We start from the raw sequence: 23,353 nt of genomic DNA, 5'->3' as shown, positions 1-23,353 counted from the left end.
AAACAGTTCATGGAGAGGGTGTGAGGGGTCTTTAATGATGTACCGTGTCTTTTGGAGGCATCGACTCTGAAAGAGGTCTTGGACAGAAGGTAGGGAGACCCCAATAACCTTCTCTGCTTCCAAAAGATCCTACAAAAATATTCCCTCCACCAGTTCTTTCCACTTTGTCAATCTGTCTAATGGTCTCCCAAGCAATCCGCAGGTCTCTCGGCACTGCAGACCTTGATTAATACTGTCCCTTCAGTCTATACAACATCCACTGTAGCTGTTTACTGATGGAATCACTGACACTGAATCATTTAAGGAGGAAAACGTTTTAAATTCTTAGCAAAGAAGAAATGACATAGCATTCCTGTACCTAAATATGAAAAGAAGAATAGGGTGGTAAAGAGAGCGTTTGGCACATTGGCCTTCATAAATCAACCTATTGAGTACAGAAGTTGGCATGATATGTTGAAGGCATTGATGAGGCCAAATTTGGAGTATTGTGTACAGTTCTAGACACCTACCTCCAGGAAAGATATTCATAAGACTGAAAGTGTCCAGTGAAAATTTACAGGGACGTTGCCAGGACTTGAAGAACTGAGTTACAGGGAAAGGTTGAGTAGGTTAGGACTTTATTTTGTGGAGTGTAGGAGAATGAGGGGAGATATGATTATGTGGGGTATAGATACGGGAGATTCAAGCAGGCTTTTTTCCACTGAGGTTGGGTGAGACTAGAACTAGAAATCATAGGTTAAGGGTGAATGGTGAAATATTTAAGGGGAATTGGTGGGGGATCTTCTTCACTCAGAGGGTGTTGGGAGTGTGGAACGAGCTGCCAGTGCAAGTGGTGAATGCAGGTTCAATTTCAACATTTAGGAGAAGTTCGGATAAATCAATTAATGGGAATGGTGTGGAGACCCTATGTCCTCCTGATAAAGGGAGCACTGGTGAAGAGTATCAGCCCAAGACATTCAATCAGCCATGGCTTGATGGGCTGAATGGCTTAATGTGCTCCTCTGTCTTGTGGTCCGCTACTACATTTCTCTCCGTTGTCTAATGTGATGAGTTCCTCCAGCATTCTGCGTGTGTTGCCCCTGGTGTCTTCCTCATTGTACATTGTGTTCCTTTCGGCAGGTTTGAAGGATGTTTGACTCCGTGAAGCCTTATGCAAACCAGGATTACTACGCCCTCAAAAAGGAATGCCAGCAACGCAATCAGCTCTTCGAGGACCCCCAGTTCCTCGCCAGCGAGGAGTCGCTGTTCTGCTCAACCGCGCTGTTATCCAATGTGCATTGGAAGCGCCCTCCGGTAAGTGAACTGTCCTGAAGGATCAGCCCCTGTTGTTAACTTGGCCCCAATTCTTGGTCCGCATTGACCATGGATGATGCGTTCTAGCTGTCGTACGTAAGCTATTATGCAAGCCAGGCAGTATGATATAGAGAGCAAGCTGTTGCCCATGCAGAAGGCTCCAACTCTCTACACAGCTGAAGAATCCAGAGGAACAGCAGAGACCAATACAATTTGTCACCAGCAGTGTCACAGGAGTTGCCAGTCAGCGTTGAACTCAACATTGGGCTGTCTTCGGAATTCCAGCTCTAGATTTACTCCTGAAGCCTTCCCCATGAGTGGGTACAGGAGCAAGGCAGAGGTAGTTTGAGATCAGAGTTTTCCTTCTCTTGGATGAGCTGCCAATCATAGCTGACGATTCCCACCTGCCTGGACCAATAGATCAATTAAGTCACTGTGGCTTGGTGAGGATGCACAATGATCAAAGTGAACTCTGTCATTCACTTCCCCTTCAGTGTTTGCCAGTGAAGAACGTTTGAAAGGTAGTCACTGTTGTGAGTGAGAAATGCAGCAGTCTGGTTCCCACAGAGACCATGTGCACAATTGCAGTGAGGTACAGTACAAAGATTTACTTAGAGCAGTATCTCTGGCACATTGGTACAGACAACACACAAAATGGAAATTGCATTGGGCAGTGAAGCAAACTCCACCATGGACGGTCCCAAGCCTGGCTGTGTAGGGAGGGGTGGGCATGGGCTAGCGACCACATCCTTTTAAAAACCCAGAGCTATAGAGACGCCAACAGAAGCTCCAAAGACCTCATTGCTGGGAGAGGAAGGGTCTTCAAAGATGGATTACACCTGGGGACAGTTTGAAAGACTGGCTCTGGACAGAGGACTCTGCGATGCTGCCGCCCCCATATAGGTGACGGGCTTACATAAGTGAAGAAACTAAAGACTCTCCAAAACAAGGTGCTACCCTGAAAAGCACATTTCAGAAACTAGGGCAAGGTTGGAGGAGCAACACACCTAGGTAGCTTCCAACCTGAAGGCATGAACATTGCTTTCTCTAACTTCGGTATTTTCTCCTCCTGCTCCCTCTTTTTTTCCATTCCTCATTCTGATTACCCTCTCACCCGTTTTCCTCACCTGTCCATTACTTCCTTTTTGGTTCCCCCTCCTCCTCCCCTTTCTCCCTCTGGCAGGCAATTTCAGGCACCTACCACTCTCGGTATTTTAAAGAAATATCTTGTCCCACACAGTTCATTTACACTTTCCCCCCTCACCTTAAATGCACGTCCTCTAGTACTTGACATCCCTATTCCAAGAAAAAGATTCTGACTGACTACTCATCATTTTATAAACTTCTGTCAGATCTCCCCTCAGTCTCCTATAGTCCAGTGAAGAGAGCCCTTATAACACATAAACACAAAATACTCTGCAGATGCTGGGGTCAAAGCAACACTCACAACACGCTGGAGGAACTCAGCAGGTCGGGCAGCATCTGTGGAAATGATCAGTCAACGTTTCGGGCCGGAACCCTTCATCAGGACTGAAGAGGGAGGGGGCAGAGGCCCTATAAAGAAGGTGGGGGGAGGGTGGGAAGGAGAAGGCTGGTAGGTTCCAGGTGAAAAACCAGTAAGGGGAAAGATAAAGGGGTGGGGGAGGGGAAGCAGGGAGGTGATGGGCAGGAAAGATGAAGAAGGAATAGGGGAAAACACAATGGGTAGTAGAAGGAGGTGGAACCATGAGGGAGATGGTAGGCAGCTGGGGGAGGGGGCAGAGTGACATAGGGATAGAGGAAGGGAGGGGGAGGGAATTACCGGAAGTTGGAGAATTCTATGTTCATACCAAGGGGCTGGAGACTACCTAGACGGTATATGAGGTGTTGCTCCTCCAACCTGAGTTTAGCCTCATCATGGCAGTAGAGGAGGCCATGTATGGACATATCTGAATGGGAGTGGGAAGCAGAGTTGAAGTGGGTGGCTACCGGGAGATCCTGTCTGTTGTGGCGGACGGAGCAGAGGTGCTTGACAAAGCGGTCCCCCAATCTGCGTCGGGTTTCACCGATGTAGAGGAGGCCGCACCGGGAGCACGGGATGCAATAGATGACCCCAACAGACTCACAAGTGAAGTGTTGCCTCACCTGGAAGGACTGTTTGGGGCCCTGAATGGTGGCAAGAGAGGAGGTGTAGGGACAGGTGTAGCACTTGCGCTTACAGGGATAAGTGCCAGGTGGGAGATCCTTATAACACATGCTGTCTAATCCAGGCAGCATCCTGGTGAGCCTCCACTGTACCCTCTCTGTTGCCTCTGCATCCTTACTGCAATGGGGGGAACAGAACAGCAGAAGAAATGTTGGTCAGGCCTCAAACCTACCCTGCCATCCATAAGATATAGGAGCAGTTTAGGTCATTTCGCCCATTGTGTCTGCTCAATCATTCGATAATGGCTGACTTATTTTCCATCTCAACCCCCTTCTTCCCTGGATGGGCCTTACTCCCCGCTATGGCTCATGGCTGTGGACTTGCTCTTGGGGACGCTGCGGTTTGATGTTTGATGCTTTGTGTGTTATTTGTTTGCTTTTTGCTGTTTAGGCGATTTGCTCTCTATTTTTGCACATCTGATAATCTTGTGCTGGGGGTTTTCTTTAAGCGGTTCTATGGTGCTTCTTTGTGGCTGCCTGCATGAAGATAAAGTTCAAGGTTGTATTCTCTATACATTGATAATAAATGTACTTTGCACCCTTTCTTCTGAACACACTCCATAACCTTTGACATCTTACACAGTGAGCAGTAGAACAGAGGGATCTGGGAATATAGATCCATAATTCCTTGAAAGTGGGATCACAGGTACTGTAGCTGGGACAAAAGGAAACATTTTGGCATGTTGACCTTTATAAATCAATGTACTGAGTACAGTGGTTGGGATGTTATGTTTAGATTGTATAAGATGTTGGTGAGACCTAATTTGCAGTAGTGTGCACAGTTCTGGTCACCTACCGACAGGAAATATTTCAATAACAAGAGAAAATTTACAAGGACTTGAGGACCCAAGTTCCTTGAGAGGAACACACATCAAAATTGCTGGTGAACACAGCAGGCCAGGCAGCATCTCTAGGAAGAGGTACAGTCGATGTTTCGGGCCGAGACCCTTCGTCAGGACTAACTGAAGGAAGAGATAGTAAGAAATTTGAAAGTGGGAGGGGGAGGAGGAGGTTTATTAGAGGCATGCAAAGTTATGAAGGTATAGACAAAGTAAATTCAAGCAGGTGATTTCCACAGATGTTGGGTGCAACTAGTTAGGGCGCTGGGCTCAGGATCTGAAGGTCGTGGGTTCGAGTCTCAGCCAAGGCAGCGTGTTGTGTCTTTGAGCAAGGCACTTAGCCACACACTGCTCCAGTCCCCCCAGCTGAAAATGGGTACCAGTAAATGCTGGGGGTTAACCTCGCGATAGACCGGCGTCCTATCCTGGGGTGGGGGGGGGGGTAGTCTCGTACTCTTCACTTCACGCCACAGAAACCAGCATAAGCACCGGCCTGATGGGCCACAAGGCTCGGGATAGACTTTAACTTTGGGTGCAACTAGAACTCTATGATTCTGTCTAGAGTCACAGAAAAGTACAGCACAGAAAGAAGCCCTTCAGCCCATCTAGTCTGCGCTGAACCATTTAAACTGCCTACTCCCATCGATCTGCACCAGGACCGTAGCCCTCCTTATCCCTACCTTCCATGTACTTATCCAAACTTCCCTCAAACGTTGAAGTCGGGCTTGCATGCACCACTTCAGCTGGAAACTCATTCCACAATCTAACAACCCACTGAGTGAAGAAGTTTCCCTTCCCGATTCCCTTGAATTTTACATCTTTCACCCTTAATCCATGCCCTCCAGTTGTAGTCCCACCAAACCACAGTGGAAAAAGCCTGCTTGCATTTACCCTACCTATCATCATCATCATCAGGTGCCATGCCCAGTTTGAGCTTTGACTGCCATGGCCCACACGCTCCTGTTTCAGGTCAAGTGGATCAATTCATTGGTATTCATTCCCAGTTCTCTGGCTGCTGTCTCCATCATCATTTGTCTTTGCCTTCCTCTTGCTGTCTTCCCTTCAATCTTTCCCATAATTACCGTGCATTCTAACTCCTCTTTCCTAATCACATGTCCAATGAAGTTACATTGCCTTTTCATGATCTCATATGTTATTTCTCTTTTTGTGTTTGCTCTGTTCATATATCCTCGTTAGATATTCATTTCGTCCATGATATTCTTTGCATTCTCCTCAAAACCCAAATCTCTGCTGCTACAATTTGTTTCCTCATTTTACTAGATATTGTCCAATATTCTGATCCATATAACATAACTGGATAAATGTAACATTTCAGTACTCTGAGGTGGGTTGTCATACCTGGTTTAGTATTGGTCAGTATACTCTTCATTCTCATAAAGGTGTCTTTTGCTATCCCTATTCTTCTTTTGATGTCCAAGTCGCACCTGCCATCTGATGTCACCCGGCTTCCTAAGTAGCAAAAGTTCTGTACTTGTTTTATGTCTTCCCCATTTATTCTCAGCCTGCAGATAGAATTCGCCTTCTTTTTGGATATCACCATACATTGTTTTTTTGCAATTGATAGATAGACACATTTTTGCATTTTCTTCAACAATTATATCAATTAAGTTTTGTAGTTCTTCCTCTGTACTTGCAATTAACACAGTGTCATCTGCATATCTGAAATTATTGATGTTTCGCCACCAACTTTGATTCCCAAGATGTCTCTTATTTTTTATAATACTGTTTCATTGTACACATTAAACAAATCAGGGGAGAAAACACACCCTTGTCTAATGCCTCTCTTGATTCTTGTAAACTGACTTACTTCTCCATCTATTCTTACAGCGGCAGTTTGTTCCCAGTACAGATTTCTGATTAGGTGGAGGTCTTTTGAATCTAGATCTAGAGTTTTCTGTAATATTTCAAATAACTTATTGTGCTTCACTTTATCAAATGCTTTTGTGTAGTTGATTAAACAAACAAACCTTTTTGTACTTGAATAGCTCGTTCTGATAGTATCCTTAACATCAACATTGCATTTCTTGTACCTTTGTCTTTCACAAAACCACATTGTTCTTTGCCTATTTCAGCTTGTATCTTACTTTTAGCTCTTGTCATCAGAATTCTTAGAAGTCATCTATACTCCTCATAATTTTGTATACCTCTATCAAATTTCCTCTCAATCCTCTATGTTCTAAGGAATAAAGTCCTAACCTATTCAATCTTTCCTGATAACACACTTCCTCAAATTCCGGCAATATCCTGGTAAATTTTCTCTGTACTTTTTCGATCTTATTTACATCTTTCCTGTAGGTAGGTGACCAAACTGCACGCAATACTGTAAACTAGGCCTCACCAATGTCTTGTACAACTTCAGCATAGCATCCCATCTCCTGTACTCAATCCTTTCATTTATGAATGCCAACATGCCAAAAGCTTTCTTCACGAGCCTTTCTACCTGTCCTGCCACTTTCAATGAATTATGGACTGTATTCCCAGATCTCTTGGTTGTACCTCACTCCTCAGTACCCTGCTGTTCATTGTGTAAGACTACTCTGGTTGATCCTATCAAAGTGCATCACCTTGCACTTGTTGCATTAAATTCTATCTGCCATTTTTCAGCCCATTTTTCCTGCTGACCCAGATTCTGCTGCAAGCTCTGATTGTCTTCCTTGCTCTCTACTACACCTCCAATCAGAATCAGGTTTATTATAGCTGGCATGTGACGTGAAATTTGTTAACTTCGTAACAGCAGTTCAATGCAATACATAATATAGAAGAGAAGTATACATATATTTGCTGACGATGCTGAGGTTGTTCTACGAGTCTGTGGTGGCCAGTGCTATCATGTTTGCTGTTGTGTGCTGGGGCAGCAGGCTGAGGGTAGCAGACACCAACAGAATCAACAAATTCATTCATAAGGCCAGTGATGTTGTGGGGATGGAACTGGACTCTCTGACGGTGGTGTCTGAAAAGAGGATGCTGTCCAAGTTGCATGCCATCTTGGACAATGTCTCCCATCCACTACATAATGTACTGGTTGGGCACAGGAGTACATTCAGCCAGAGACTCATTCCACCGAGATGCAGCACAGAGCGTCATAGGAAGTCATTCCTGCCTGTGGCCATCAAACTTTACAACTCCTCCCTTGGAGGGTCAGACATCCTGAGCCAATAGGCTGGTCCTGGACTTATTTCCTGGCATAATTTACATATTACTATTTAACTATTTATGGTTTTATTAATATTTAATTATTTATGTTGCAACTGTAACGAAAACCAATTTCCCCTGGGATCAATGAAGTATGATTATGACTATTGAATAGATTAAAAATCATGCAAAAAAAAACAGAAATACTATATATTAAAAAAAAGTGAGGTAGTGTCCAAGGATTCACTGTCCATTTAGGAATCGGATGGCAGAGGGGGAGAAGCTGTTCCTGAATCGCTGAGTGTGTGCCTTCAGGTTCCTGTACCTCCTATCTGATGGTAACAGTGAGAAAAGGGCATGCCCTGGATGCTGGCAGCCCTTAATAATGAACGCTGCCTTTCTGAGACACTGCTCCTTGAAGATGTCCTGGGTACTTTGTAGGCTAGTACCCAAGATGGAGCTGACTAGATTTACAACCTTCTGCAGCTTCTGTCAGTCCTGTGCAGTAACCCTTCCATACCAGACAGTGACGCAGCCTGTCAGAATGTTCTTCACGGTACAACTGTAGAAGTTTTTGAGTGTACTTGTTGACATACCAAATCTCTTCAAACTCCTAATAAAGTATAGCTGCTGTCTTGCCTTCTTATAATTGTATCAATATGTTGGGACCAGGTTAAACCCTCAGAGATCTTGACACCCAGGAACTTGAAGCTGCTCACTTGCTCCTCTTCTGATCCCTCTATGATGGATTGGTATCTTGGAGTCATCGGCAAATCTGCTGATCCAGTCAACCACATTATCGTCCCGATCATTGATGTAGGTGACAAACACCAATGGACCCAGCACCGATCCCTACAGCACTCCACTTGTCACAGGCCTCCAGTCAGAGAGGCAACCATCTACTACTCCTCTCTGACCTTTCCCACAAAGCCAATGTCCAATCTAATTTACTACCTCATCTTGAATATTGGGCACAGGAGTACATTCAGCTTGAATATTGAGAACCTGAATCTTCTTGACCAACCTTCCATGTGGGACCTTGTCAAATACCTCGCTAAAGACCATGTGCACAACTTCTGCTGCCTTGTCTCCATCAACTTTCCTGGTAACTTCCTCGCAAAACTTAAGACCGGTTAGACACGACCTACCACGCGTTAAGCCATGCTGACTATCCCAAATCAGTCCATGTCCATTGAAATACACATATATCCGGTCTCTATACCTTCCAAATAACTTTCCCACTACTGATGCTGGGCTCACTGGCCTATAATTTCCTGGGGATTATTTTTAGAGTCTTTCTTAAGCAGCAGAATAACAGTAGCTATCTTGTAATCCTCTGGTTCCTCATGATTTAAGTATCTCTGCTAGGGCACCAGCAATTTCTGCACCTGCCTCCCACAAGGTCTGAGGGAACACCTGGCAGGCCCTGGGGATTCATCTGCCTTGATTTGTCTCAAGACAGTAAACACTTCCTCCTCTGTAATCTGTCTAGGGTCTATGACCTCACTTCTGATTTGCCTCACTTCTCTTGACTCTGTGCCCAACTCCTGAGTAAATACAGATGCAAAACATTTATTTAAGATCTCCCCTATCACGCATAGATTACCATTCCGATCTTCCAGTGGACCAGTTTTGTCCTTTGCAGTCCTTTTTGTTTAATGTATCTGTGGAATCCCTGAGGATTCTCCTTCACTTGCTAGGACAACTTCATGCCTTCTGTTAGCATCCCTGATTTATTTCTTTAAGTGTTCTCTTGCATTTCTTATACTCTTTAAGTACCTCATTTGTTCTTACCTGTCCACACCTTCGATGCGCCTCCTTTTTTTTCTTAACTAGTGCCTCAATATCGCTTGAAAACCAAGGTTCCCTAAACTTGTTATCTTTACCTTTTAAACTCTAGTTTAAACCACACCACCCGCCCCCCCCCCCCCCACCTTGCCACCTTGTAGCACATACAAGCTTAGTACTCTCAAAATTTACTTTGGAAGGCCTCCCACTTACCAAGTACACCTTTGCCAGAAAACAGCCCGTCCCAATCCTCACTTGCCAGATACTTTCTCATACCATCAACACTGGCCTTTCTGCAATTTAGAATCTTAACCTGCAGATCATACCTATCTTTTTCCATATTTACTTTGAAAGTAATGGCATTGTGATCACTGGGTGTACGGTGTTCCCCTACGCAAACTTCTGTCACCTGCCCTGTCTCATTCTGTAATAGCAGATCAAGTATTGCACAGTCTCTTGTTGGGACATCTACGAACTGATGAAGGAAACTTTCCTGAATGCATTTGAGAAACTCTGTCCCATCTCATCCTCTTACAGTACAGGATTCCCAGTCAATATGTAGAAAGTTAATATCACCTACTATAACAACTTTATGTTTGTTGTAACAGTCTGCAATCTATCTACAAATTTGTTCCTCTAAATCCCGTGGACTGTTGGGTGGTCTATAATATAGCTGCATTAATATGGTCAAACCTTTCTTATTCCTCATTTCTACCCATAATGCCTCACTAAACGAGTTCTCCAGTCTGTCCTGACTGAGCACTGGCGTGACATTTTCCCTGACTAGAAACACAACCCATCCCCATTTCATCCCTCCCACTCTGTCCCATCTAAATCAGCAGAACCCCGGAACATTGAGCTGCCAGTCCTGTCCCTCCTGCATCCAAGCCTCACTAATGGCTAAAATATCGCAATTCCAGGTGCTGATCAATGCCCTGAGCTCATCCGCTTTTCGTACGATACTCCTTGCATTGAGATGCACGCAGCTCAGAACACTTGTCACAGCAGGCTCAACGTTTTGCTTCCTGATTTTGTCTGAGGTCTTAACAATATCTGTCTCCACAACCTCTCCACTATCTGTTCTGGCACTCTAATTTCCATCCTCCTGCAATTCTAGTTAAAACCACCCCCCCTCCCACCTTGCAGCATGAGCAAACCATGCTGCTCCATTATTAGTGCCCCCTCTGCTGCAAACTATTTCTTCTGTACAGGTCCCACCTTCCCTGGAAGAGAGCCCAACGATCCCCTGAGCCCTCCCCATTTCTTAGATATGAGGTCCAATTCGTGCCTGATCTGCCCAGGGTGTCAGGTCTTCAAGAAACTGAGTTGCTTTGTTTTTCTAAGTGGCTCTAACTTGTCTGCTTCTGTAGTGAATGACCTGGATTATTTTTCCTGTACTGGGAGAAATGGTGTAATCCAGGAGATAACAGTTTTCTGTCACTGACCTGAGAATTGCATCCATTTCCTGTCTGGTAACTTCTGCCAAAGAGAAGTTTTGCTGGAGCCAAACATGACTGAAGAATTAAGAGGAACTACAATAAATAAAAAATAAACCTTTTAAAATTCCTTTTGCTTTTGGGCTGTGTCTGTAATCTGTGGTGCATTGGACTGTGGAAGGAATTTTTTTTGTACTTATTTTACAGACGCTTTCTGTTCCCGAGGACTCTCAGTGAGGTTGCCGGGGCCTCATCCTTCCCAACCCCCCACCCCCACCCCCACCCTCGATTCATCTGCCTCTCCTTTCTCACCCCAGTGGCCTCCTTGTTAAACCATCTGAAACCTCCCTGGGCTGTGACGAATGTGCATTTGCATTTCAAAAATTCACAAAGCAGTTTGCAGTCTGGGAGGTTCTTTGAATCTGCAGTGACCTTGGAATGTATAAAACGCAGCAGCGAATGTCTGCATAGTGAGATCCCACTAACAGCATAGTGGTAATTACAATAAAAATGGTCAAAATGGTGGATGACAGAAAATATATTGGTCAGCACTCCAGAAAACTGCAAAATTCAAAGTTCAGAGCAAATTTACTATCATATCAGAATCCTGAGATTCATTTTCTTGAGGGCATTCACAGTAAATGAAGACACAATAGAATCAATGAGAGACCACACCCAACAGAATGGACATGCAACCAGTATGCAAAGGATGACAGGCCATGCAAATACCAAAATAAAAAAAACATAAACAAATAAGCAATAAATATCAAGAACATGAGATGAAGAGTGCTTGAAAGTGATTCCATAGATTGTGGGAACAGTTCAGTGATGGGGTGAGTTAACCTCCTGGTTCAAGAGCTTGATCTAGTGAGGTGAGTATTGAGGTTCCTCTACCACCTTCCTGATGGCAGCAGTGAGAAGAGACCAATGTCAGGGTGTCGGGCATCCTTAATGGATGATGCTGTCCTACGACAGTGATCCGTATAGATGTGCTCAATGGTGGGGAGGCTTTACCCGTGGTGGACTGGGCTGTATCCACTACTTATTGCAGGATTTTTCCATTCAAAGGCTTTGGTGTTTCCATACCAGGCCATGATGCAGCCGGTCAATATACTCTCCTCCAGACATCTGTACAAGTTTGTCAACGTTTTAGATGACATGCTGAAACTTTGGAAACTTTGAAGAAAGTAGAGGTGCCCCTGTGCTTTCTTCATAATGGCCCTTACGTGCTGGGCCCAGGACATATCCTCCGAAATGATAACACTGAGGAACTTAAAGTTGCTGACCCTCTCCACCTCTGATCCGCCTGTCAGGACTGGCTCATGGACTTCCAGTGTCGTCCTCCTTAAGTCAATAATCAGCTCCTTTGCCCTGCTGACATTCAGTGAGAGGGTGTTGCTGTGGCACCACTCAGCCCGATTTTCAGTCTCCCTCCTGAGTGCTGATGTGATGCGCACAACAGTGGCGTAATCAGCAAACTGGAATATGGCATTGGAGCTGTGCTTAGCCTCACAGTCATAAGCATAAAATGAGTAGAGCAGGGGGCCAAGCACGCAGCCTGTGGTGCATCTGTGCTGATGGAGATTGTGGAAGTGATGCTTTTGCCAATCCAAGCTGACTGGTGTCTACAGGTGAGGAAATTGAGGATCCAATTGCACAAGGAGGTATTGAGGCCATGCTCTTGAAGCCTATTAGCCTACTGGACTGGTCAAAGAACACTGAGGCTGTCTACAAGAAGGGTCAGAGCCGTCTCTATTTCCTGAGGAGACTGAGGTCCTTTAACATCTGCCGGACGATGCTGAGGATGTTCTACGAGTCTGTGGTGGCCAGTGCTATCATGTTTGCTGTTGTGTGCTGGGGCAGCAGGCTGAGGGTAGCAGACACCAACAGAATCAACAAACTCATTCGTAAGGCCAGTGATGTTGTGGGGATGGAACTGGACTCTCTGACGGTGGTGTCTGAAAAGAGGATGCTGTCTAAGTTGGGTGCCATCTTGGACAATGTCTCCCATCCACTACATAATGTACTGGTTGGGCACAGGAGTACATTCAGCCAGAGACTCATTCCACCGAGATGCAACACAGAGAATCAAAGGAAGTCATTCCTGCCTGTGGCCATCAAACTTTACAACTCCTCCCTTGAAGGGTCAGACACCCTGAGCCAATAGGCTGGTCCTGGACCTATTTCCTGGCATAATTTACATATTACTATTTAACTATTTATGGTTTTATTACTATTTATTATTTATGGAGCAACTGTAACGAAAATCCAATTTCCCCTGGGATCAATAAAGTATGACTATGACTATTGATTAGTTTGAGAGGATAATAGTATTGAATGCTGAGGTCTAGTCAATGAAGAGCATCTTGATGCATGACACACCCTGACCAACACAGCACAGCAAATTCCAAATGTATTTTTATATGCAGTATATATGTATGTGCAGTATCTGATGAATAAAGTTAATAAAAGTAAAAGATAAAAGTTTACCTGTGTTTGGTCCGTATCCCTCTAACCTTTCCTATCCATGTACCTGTCCAAGAGTCTTATAGATGTTGTTAATGTACTTGCCACCACCACTACTTCTGGCAGCTCATTCCATATCTGTACCATCCCCCTCAGGTCTCTTCCCCCTGAAACCTGTGCCAGCTCGAGCAGCACATACCAACTGCTGGAGGAACTCAGTAGGTCAGGCAGCAACCAGGCTTGAAACGTCTACTGTTTATTCCCCTTTCATACTGTTTGTTTAGATCAAGTCATTACACCAGACATCCCACCTCTCCCGGAAGTTCCGGGAGTCTCTCGCATATGAATAGTGGCTCCCTGATGCCCGCAAATTATATACAATATCACGGAAATCAATTTTTTTGAGAGCGAGCGAGAGCAAGCAAGCGAGAGAGAGCGCAAGAGAGAAAGCGCGCGAGAGAGAGAGCAAGTGAGAGCGCGCCATGGCAGAGTGTTCCAAAAAATATATAAAACGTACATCACCCCAGACTACACTAAAGTGTGCCCCTGCCTAATAGGGGTCAAAATAATGACAGTGTTGCTCGCTGCACTGTTTACAACAGTGATTTTTCTATTGCCCATGGTGGGTTAAGACTGTAAAAGACATGTTGAGGTGAGTTTAACAGGTGTCATTCGTTCATTAGCATAGCTAATGTTATTTAAACTAGCTGGCCAGCTGCTAAGGAGCTACTCTATCGCAGACATCCCACCTCTCCTGGAAGTCTCCCGCAAATTGATGGTGCTACCTCCCTGAAATGAGTTTTTGCAGGGTGGGATGTCTGATTGCACAGTGCATTGAGCTAGGGTAAATAAGATAATAACAATGCAGAATAAAGTGCAAAAGTTACTGAAAAAGTGCAGTGCAGGTGAACAATAAATGCAAGATTATAATAACGTAGATTGTGAAGCCAAGAGACCCATTTTATCATACAAGTGTCTGGTAAGAGTGGGATAAACACTGTACTTGAGCCTGGTAGTATGTGCTTTTAGGCTTTTGTATCTGCTGCCCAATGGGAGAGGGGAGGAGAGAGAATGTCAGGGTGAGTGAGGTCTGTGATTACGCTGGCAACTTTACCGAGGTGGTGAAAAATGTGGACAGAGTCCATAGAGGGGAGGCTGGTTTCTACGATATGCTGAGTTCTATCCACAACTCTCTGCAGTTTTTTGCAGTGACGTTGCTGTACTGAGCTATGATGCATCCAGGTAGAAAATTGGTAGAAATAATTAAAGGGGGCATGTTGGAAAAGTGGTGAAGGGTCTCGGCCTGAAATGTCACTTATTAGTTTGTTTCCATGAATGCTGCCAGGCCTGCTGAAGTTCCTCCAGCACTTTGTGTGTGTGTGTGTGTGCTTTGGATTTCCAGCACCAGCAGACTTTTTCACGTTTGGGATTACTCCCGTGTGGGACAAGAAGGACCCAACACAGTGACCTCCTTTGGGATATAGATGCTGAAGAATTGTTATTTATTCCTTACTGTCTCCTCTCTGCTGGCGGGGTTTAGTCGACAGAGAACATTGTTTGATGTCAGTGACCCTTGTGCAGCAAGGCTGGGAAAGAAATTTGATTGCATCTGCAGCAATGCCTGGTTGGGCTGCCTTATTCTAAGCAGAGGAGCTGTTTCTGTTCTGTTAGGTTTTTTTTTCCACGTAGTTTGTTTCTGACAGTGTCTGCCAAAGGGAAGGAAATCAGAAACTGTGTTCACTGAGGTTTGATTAGTTGTTGGAAAATGTGATCTGCAGCTTAACCCCTTGTTTGCAAAGGTTTCTATCCTGTGCAATGAAGTCTTTAGAGCTGGTGAGCTTAGTGAATGCAGGCTGAGGGAATCCTAGAGCATTTACAACATTGAATAAGGCCATTCAGCCCATCATATCTTGTGATGGCATGAGGTTCTCGGTCCACAAAGCCCTAAAATCAAAAGGAGATTTTAAGCCATATCCAATATGGATGCTGTATCTACAGGTGCCCTCACTATAGGGAGGTTATACAGTACCCACCTATTCCTCAAAGACTAGCTTACTTCCCTATCTAGTAACTGTAGTGAGGTTTAGCTGCCAATACCCACCGAATGAATGGTGGGTCCCCCCTTCCCTACTAAGGAGATACCAAGGAGCTAACAACGTAGTTTAAACAGTTATTTTGTTTTTAATGATGCACATTTAAATTTAGACAAATAGTTCTTAACACACATTTAACACTCGCATAGGAATACTTCTGAATTACAAAAGATTTATGAACTATAAGGGGTTTCTAAATTGTTATGAATTAAAACATGCCAAAGAATTGCAGATGAATAAGTCGGCTGTCGCAGAAACCGAAGTTTGAGGAATGAATTCTAGTTGTTTTTTTCTGTAATCCCATCGTTCTGACATTCCTATCAATCCCCAATGCTTCTGATATTTATACTCTTTTTGACTAGATGACATCATCTGCCTGTGATGTTTTTCTGATACCTTTGCTGGGACAAAGTAACTCGCATAGATGGTCTGAAAAGCTTCTGGTGGCAGAAATTCCTAGCGTTCACAATTAATGCTTTGAGGACTAATCCTCTGAGTTCACAAATATCCCAACATCTTTGATGTGCCAAGTGACGTACTGTAACCCCACAGTCTTGCACTTGGCTAATGGAGACAAGATGTCTTCCGGCCACTTTACTTTGTAAAACTGTGCCTCCAACTTCAACCAGATTGCTGCTTGCAATTTACACATTGCTAACAGGAGGCATGAACGAAAGGCTGAGCAAAGAACATTTGTTAAAAGTTTAACTTTCTCGCCAACAGCTCTGACCCCTTGGAAAGGTTATGCAGCTGTGCTGGAGATCTGAGTCTGGTGACAAGCCTCTCGGGCACTATAAAGTGAACATCCATCACAGTCTCTGCCTAATGAGAGCTCTCCAGTCTAATGTTACTGAGTTCATAGCTGCGCAGGCTGTGACTTTTTTTTTTGATACAGCGCGGAATAGGCCCTTCCAGCTTGTTGACAGCAACCCCACAACCCAGATTAAGTCTAACCTAATCATGGGGCATTTACAATGACTAATTAGTTACCCAGTACACCTTTGGACTTTGGGGAGGAAAGCGGAGCACAGGAGAAAACCCACACAGTCCACAGGGCAGGAGTTTCAGGGCATGAGATTCAGGGCAAAAGTTTCATGGCAGGAGTTTTATGGCAGGGGGTTTCAGGACATCACTTTCAGGGCAGGAGTTTCAGGGCATGAGTTTCACGGCATGAGACTCAGAGCAGGAGTTTCATGGCAGGGTTTTCAAGGCAGAAGTACAGAGAGTCCTTGCACAATGGCACCGGAATTTAACTCTAAACTCTGGAACGCTCCGAGCTGTCGTAGCGTCACGCTAACTGCTACACTAGGGTGGTGTCCAAGGAATGAAATATCTTTATGTCATTGCATAGTACAATTTGTCAAGCACCAATACAGCAAAAATGAGTTTGCAACTCTCGTACTCAGTGCTATAAAACAACAAATAAAATAAATAAGCAATGAATAAAATCAAGTAACCAGCCAGTACAAGCGATGTCCAGCAGTACAGAAGCACAACTCAGATGCAGGACAGCTATGAAACCAGTATTAAAAGTAGCAATATAACAATTCATGGGATGATGCTTGATCGATTGGTTCAGAGCAATTATAGCTCTGGGGAAAAAGCTATTTTTCAGTCTAGAAGTACGGAACGCTTCATGAATTTGCATGCCATTCTTGTAGTTAAGCCGCCCCTCCCTGTTAGATCATCATCATCAAATCCATCCGGGGACCAATAGCTCATCTGGTGCAGATGCTCTAATCCTGTTTATCCAAGAGTCATAGAGCACTACAGCACAGAAACAGGTCCATGGTAGCATTTTATTTTTGGGAATCCAAGTATGTTTAACTGTGCTGGGTTTCCCAACTCAGGCATCCATTAGTCTCATGAGACCATGGATTTGCGCCTTGGAAGGTTTCCAGGGTGCAGGCCTGGGCAAGGTTGTATGGAAGACCAGCAGTTGCCCATGCTGCAAGTCTCCCCTCTCCACGGCACCGATGTTGTCCAAGGGAAGGGCACTAGGACCCATACAGCTTGGCACCAGTGTCGTCACAGAGCAATGTGTGGTTAAGTGCCTTGCTTAAGGACACAGCACGTTGCCTCAGCCAAGGCTCGAACTAGCTTCAGATCGCTAGACGAACGCCTTAAGCACTTGGCCACGTGCCAACACATTTCCCAACTATCAACTGTCAAAGGATCAGTGTTGAGTTATTAACCTTATAAGAAAATGCACGTACAGGTTCAATGAAAAACTTTCTCGTAGTGGCATCGCAGGCACATTGCATCATGTAAGCAGCATTCACAAGAAAATCAAATTGTACACAATCTTTACAAGAAAGAGCACAATTAGATTCTTAAGAAGTCCATTTAAGTGCAAAGTGATTAAAACTGTCATTTTGTAGTGATTAGGGTTTTGCCAGTAGGTTCAAGAAGCAAATGGTTGAAAGGAAGTAGCTGTTCTTGAACCTGGTGGTGTGGGAGCTCAGGCTCCTGTCATTACTGCCTGATGGGACCCTGAGAAGTTGGCATGTCCCAGATGGTGGATGGTACCTTTTTGTGGCAGTGCCCCCTGTAGGCACTTCCAATGGTGTGAAAGGATGTTCCTGCGATGTATTGGGCAGAGTCCACTACCCTCTGTAGCTTCTTCCATTTCTATACATTTCTGTACCAGAGCAGGATGCAACTAGTCAGGATCGCTACTACCCTCTGGGTGGGAAATGTTTCACTCCTCTTAAAAAAAAAAGTAATATCCCGAAATTCAGGCTGATGATGTGTAGGCTTCAAAGGGGTGCTGAACTCTCAGTAAACCCAATGGAATAAGACCATAAGACATTGAAGCAGCATTAGGCCAGTGGACCCATCAAGCCTTCTACGACATTTGATCATGGCTGATTTATTATCCCTCTCAACCCCACTCTCCACCCTTCTCCCCACCCTTCTCCCCATAGCCTTCGATGCCTTGACTAATCACGAACCTATCAACCTCCACCTTAAATGTTCTCAATATTTTGACCTCCACAACTGTCTGTGGCAATACATTCCACAGATTTGCCACCCTGGCTAAAGAAATTCCTCCTCATCCCCGTTCTAAAGTGCTATTCTGAGGCTGTGCGCCCAATCCTCATCTTTAGCTGGAAACATCTTCTCTATCTATCTCAATCTAGGCCTTTCAATTTCCAATAGGTTTCACTGAGATTCTCCCTCCAGTGAGTATAGGCACAGAACCATCAAATGCTCTTCGTTTGTTAACCTTTTAGGTCCCAGGATCATTCTCATAAACTTTCTCTGAATTCTGGCTCCTGTCCAACGCTGACACATCCTTTCTTAGATATTGCAATCCAGAGCTGCACATATAAAATGCCGGTGGAACTCGGCAGCATCGATGGAGAGGAACAACCAGTCGGCATTTAGGGTTCAGATTCTTCACTGGAACTGGAAAGGAAGGGAGAAGGCGCCAGAATAAGAAATCGGGGGGGATGTTGGGTTGGGGAAGGATTTCAAGCTGGCAGGTGATAGGTGAAACCAGGTAAGCGGCCGAGGAAGAATGAAGTGAGAAGCTGGGAGGTAATAGGTGGAAAAGGTAAAGAGCTGATAGGAGAGGAGAGTGGACCAAAGGAGAAGGGGAAGGAGGGGAGGAAACCAGATGAGAAGAGAGGAGCCAAAATGGGGAATGGAAAAAGAGAGAAGGGAGAGGGACAAATTACTAGAAGTTAGGGAAATCGATGTTCATGCCATCAGATTGGAGGCTACCCAGTCAGAATATGATGTGTTGCTCCTCAAACCTGAGCGTGGCCTCATCGTGACACAAGCTGTGGCATCGAACGAGTCTGCGTGGAAGGTTAGAAAAACTAGGTTCGGAGGTCAAAATGTCTATCTGAAGGCTGATGGGTGACAACTAGAGGTGTTGCATATACACCCGAGATTATGGTAATGAGTGGAAACTATTTGGTCAGAACTTCCAGCATTCCAGTGTAAACTAGAATACAAATCTCTCTCTGCTCCCCTCCACTGTTTCCTTACTGTAGACAACTTGACATTTAAAAGAATTTTCTTTCCCCTTCCTCCATCCCTTCCAGTTTCTCTTCTGTTTATTTTGTTGTGTAAATTGTATATTATTTGTTAGTTATGTTTGTAATGGACTCTGCTGCATTTGGGAGCAGCTAATTTCAAAGTGAAAGTCAAAGTAAATTTACAATCAAAGTGTGTATATGTTACCATATAGGACCTTGAGATTCATTTTCTTGCGGGCATTTGCAGGAAAATAATTTATTTAGCAATACAGTGTGGAGTAGGCCCTTCTGGCACTTCAAGCAGCACTGCCTCATCACCCCCCAACAACCCTGTTTTGACCCTCACCTCATCACAGGACAATTTACAATAACTACTTAACCTACCCAGTAGGCCCTTGGACTGTTGGAGGAAACTGGAACTCCAGGGAGAAAACCCATGTATTCCATGGGGAAGATGTGCAGGCTCCTTACAGAGGGTGCCAGGATTGAATTCCGAAGTCCGACGGGCTGAGATATGAGAGCATTGCGCTAACTTCTGCACTATTACTGCTTGGAGTACAGCACTGAAGAAATACAATAGAACTCCCCCTCCCCCAGCTATAAACAACAAAGACTGATAAACGACCACAATGCCAAAAAGACAAAAATACTGAGAACATGAGTTGCAGAGTCTACAAAAAGTGAGTCTGTAGGTTGTGGAATCAGTTCTGAGTCAAGGTGAGTGAAGTTATTCACGCTGGTTCAGAAGCCTGATGGTTAAGGGGTAATAACTGTTCCTGAACCTGGTGGTGTGGGACCTAAGGCTCCTGTGCCTTCTGCCTGGTGGTAGCTGTGTGAAGAGAGCATGGCCTGGATGGTGAACCTTGATGATGTTTGCAAATTTGCACAGACCTCTAAGTAATTAGAGGCACTGACGTGCCTTCTTTGTAATGGTACTTATGAGCTAGCCCCAGGACAGATCCTCCGAAGGAATTTAAATGTACTGATAGTCCCCACCTCGGATCTCCTAATGAGGACTGGCTCATGGACCTCCAGTTCCCTCTTCCTGTAGCCTTTGGTTTTGCTGACATTGAGAGAAAGGTGGTTGTAAACAGGGAAGTGAACTAGTCTTTGAAAATCCGGTAGTTACAGTATAATCTCCCTTTAGTGAGGGTACTTATAAGCATTTGTATCAGGTAGGGCTTAAGGTCTTCATTCGCATTTAGAACTCTGCCGTCAGCAAACCCGATACCATCACGGGTTGCTGCCAGGGTGGAACGCAATGGCCTGTATGAACTGGGTAGAGGGGGCGTTGTTTGTGTGGGGAGGGGAACAACTTTGCACTAATATAGAGCAATATTATGATGGTACAGGCCGAGACTGTCACTCCCGTGTGGGCCTCTACAGCCACAACAGACGCTGCTCTAACACAGACTGAAGCAAGACTTTCCAGGCACAGTTCCATGGTCTCGCGAGACTAATGGATGCCATCACCACCACAGGCAGATACATTAGAGACATTTAAGAAACTCTGGATGATAGGAAAATAGAGGGTTATGTAGGAGGGAAAGGTTAGATTGATCAGAAGGTAGGTTATAAGGTTGGCACAACATTGTGGGCTTAAGGGACTGTACTGTGCTGTAGTATTCTATGTTCTATAGTCTAGATAGTAATGTTATAGAGAGCCGTATGCAGCAAATAGGATTGGTGTGGGTAGGTACCACAGCCAGCATGATTGAGATGGGCTGAAGGGCCTGTTTCAGTGCTGCTGAGCTGTACAGTTAACACAAGAGATTCTGCAGGTGCTGGAAATCCAGGGTAACATATACAAAATGCTGGAGGAACTCAGCAGGGTCCTGGTGAAGGGTCTTGTCCCGAAATGTTGACTGTTTATTCCTTGCCATAGATGCTGGCTGACCTGCTGAGCTCCTCCAGCATCTTGCGTGTGCTAAGCTGTACAGTTCTCTGATTCTTTACCAGACTGCCAAGCTGACTGAGTCATTGTGCAAGCCACGCATTCTATTGTAGTACAGCGAGTGCTCTCGGCAAGGGTGGGGTGTGCGTTTGCGGATCCCAGGGGGAAACATCCTAGTTATAGTGGAGACTTTGACAATGTGGATTATATGCCGATTCTCACAGAAGTGTACACTTACATAGCGAAAGCAACGATAACAACATTCTGATTTATTGATTACCCTAAACTGCCACTTAGCTTCCTGTGAACCATGTGCCACATGTTAAGGAGACACTGATAGACCACATTGTGCTAAGAAAACAGTCTTCCTTCCGTAAAGAACGTTAATGAAATAAGCGTGTTGGTGCTTGTTTAAATCCAGATTCAAGAGTCAAGATTGTTTATTCTCATTGTTCATGAGAGTAAAGGAGAAAAATAATTGTTACTCTGGATCTGATGCAGCATAAAAACGCAATAAACATAAAGAACACAATAAATTAAAAAAGTAAAGGCATCCGTTAGTCTTGCAAGACCATGGATCTGCGCCTGGAAAGTCTTCACTCTCCAGGGCGCAGGCCTGGGCAAGGTTGTGTGGAAGACTAGCAGTTGCCCATGCTGCAAGTCTCCCCTCTCCACGACAACCCTTGTTGTCCAAGGGAAGAGCATTAGGACCCATACAGCTTGGCACCGGTGTTGTCACAGAGCACTGTGTGATTAAGTGCCTTGCTCAAGGACACAACACGCTGCCTCGGCTGGGGCTCGAACTCACGACCTTCAGGTCGCCAGTCCAATGCCTTAACCACTTGGCCACGGAAACACAATAAATATAAATATAAAAGCAATCCTATAGATCACAATGTACAAGTAACTGAATTCCTTTGTATACATTGATTGTAATTACATTGTGACATGTATGTAGTGATGGTGGTGGGGGAAGGGGATGGGTTAGTGGATCAAGGTGTTGGGGGAAGTAAGTATTTTTGAGTCTAGTTGTCCAGGTGTGGATATTGTGTATCTTCCTCCCTGATGGAAGTTGGACCCACAGTCCATTATTAGGGTGGGTGGGATCCTTCATGATATGATGGTGAGCATTCTAACTGGCTACATCATTGCCTGGTATAGGGGTGGGGGGGGAGGCAATGCACAAGATTGAAATAAGCTGCAGAAAATTGTAAGCTCAGCCAGCTTTATCCTGGGCGTTAGCCTCCCCAGCATCTAAGACATCTTCAAGGAGCGATGCCTCAAAACGGCAGTGCCCAACATTAAGGGCCCGCATCACCCAGGACATGCCCTCTTCTCATTGCTACCATCAGGCAGGAGGTACAGAAGCCTGAAGACACGATTGGGGAACAGCTTCTTCCCCTGTGCCATCTGATTTCTGAATGGACACTGAACCTAAGAACACTACCTTTCTACAGATTTTTGCACTACTTATTTAATTTAACGTTTAAAATATATACATATATCTTACTGTAATTTATAGTTTTATTATGTAGTACAACGTACTTGTGTTGGCGCGTGGCCAAGTGGTTAAGGCGTTTGTCTGGTGATCTGAAGGTCGCTAGTTCAAGCCTTGGCTGAGGCAGTGTGTTGTGTCCTTGAGCAAGGCACTTTACCACACATTGCTCTGCGACGACACCGGTGCCAAGCTGTATCAGTCCTAGTGCCCTTCCCTTGGACAACATCGGTGGTGTGGAGAGGGGAGACTTGCAGCATGGGCAACTGCCGGTCTTCCATACAACCTTGCCCAGGCCTGCGCCCTGGAAACCTTCCAAGGCGCAAATCCATGGTCTCATGAGACTAATGGATGCCTATTTTATTATTTCAATGTACTGCTGCCACATAAGAACAAATTTTGTGATGCATGCACATGATATTAAATCTGATTCTGATATTACTGGCCCTTTCCTGGCACCTTTCTATATATATGCCCTTGGTGGTTAGGCTGGTGCTGGTGATGCATTGAGCAATTTTAACTTCCTGCTGTAGAGGCCTCCTATCAGCTACGGTGCAATTTCCATTCCACGCAATGATGCAGCGTGTTAGGATGCTCTCAACCTCACATCTGTAGAAGGCCTGGAGTATGGATGCGCGAAGTCCAGCTCTCTCCAACTCCCTCAGAAAATAAACGCATTGGCGTGCTTTCTTGACTGTGGAGGATGTGTTCTGGGACCATAAG

The 23,353-nt window shown here is 44.9% G+C and overlaps 1 protein-coding gene across 3 annotated transcripts in view; it reads left to right on the top strand.

The window, feature by feature from the left end:
• The window catches only part of capn5a (calpain 5a), a 164,730-nt gene that overhangs the window by 49,081 nt on the left and 92,296 nt on the right, over positions 1 to 23,353 (top strand). For all 3 annotated transcript variants that reach the window (XM_063054644.1, XM_063054645.1, XM_063054643.1), the window contains exon 2: positions 1,120 to 1,293. In XM_063054644.1, coding sequence (XP_062910714.1) covers positions 1,129 to 1,293 — 165 coding nt within the window. In that variant the 5' untranslated portion in view covers positions 1,120 to 1,128. The remainder of the gene's footprint in view (positions 1 to 1,119; positions 1,294 to 23,353) is intronic.

The sequence above is a fragment of the Mobula hypostoma genome, chromosome 7, assembly GCF_963921235.1.
Source record: "Mobula hypostoma chromosome 7, sMobHyp1.1, whole genome shotgun sequence".
Taxonomy (NCBI): domain Eukaryota; kingdom Metazoa; phylum Chordata; class Chondrichthyes; order Myliobatiformes; family Myliobatidae; genus Mobula; species Mobula hypostoma.
The sequence above is the reverse complement of the archived record's forward strand: the minus strand, read 5'-3'. Positions and strand labels throughout refer to the sequence as shown.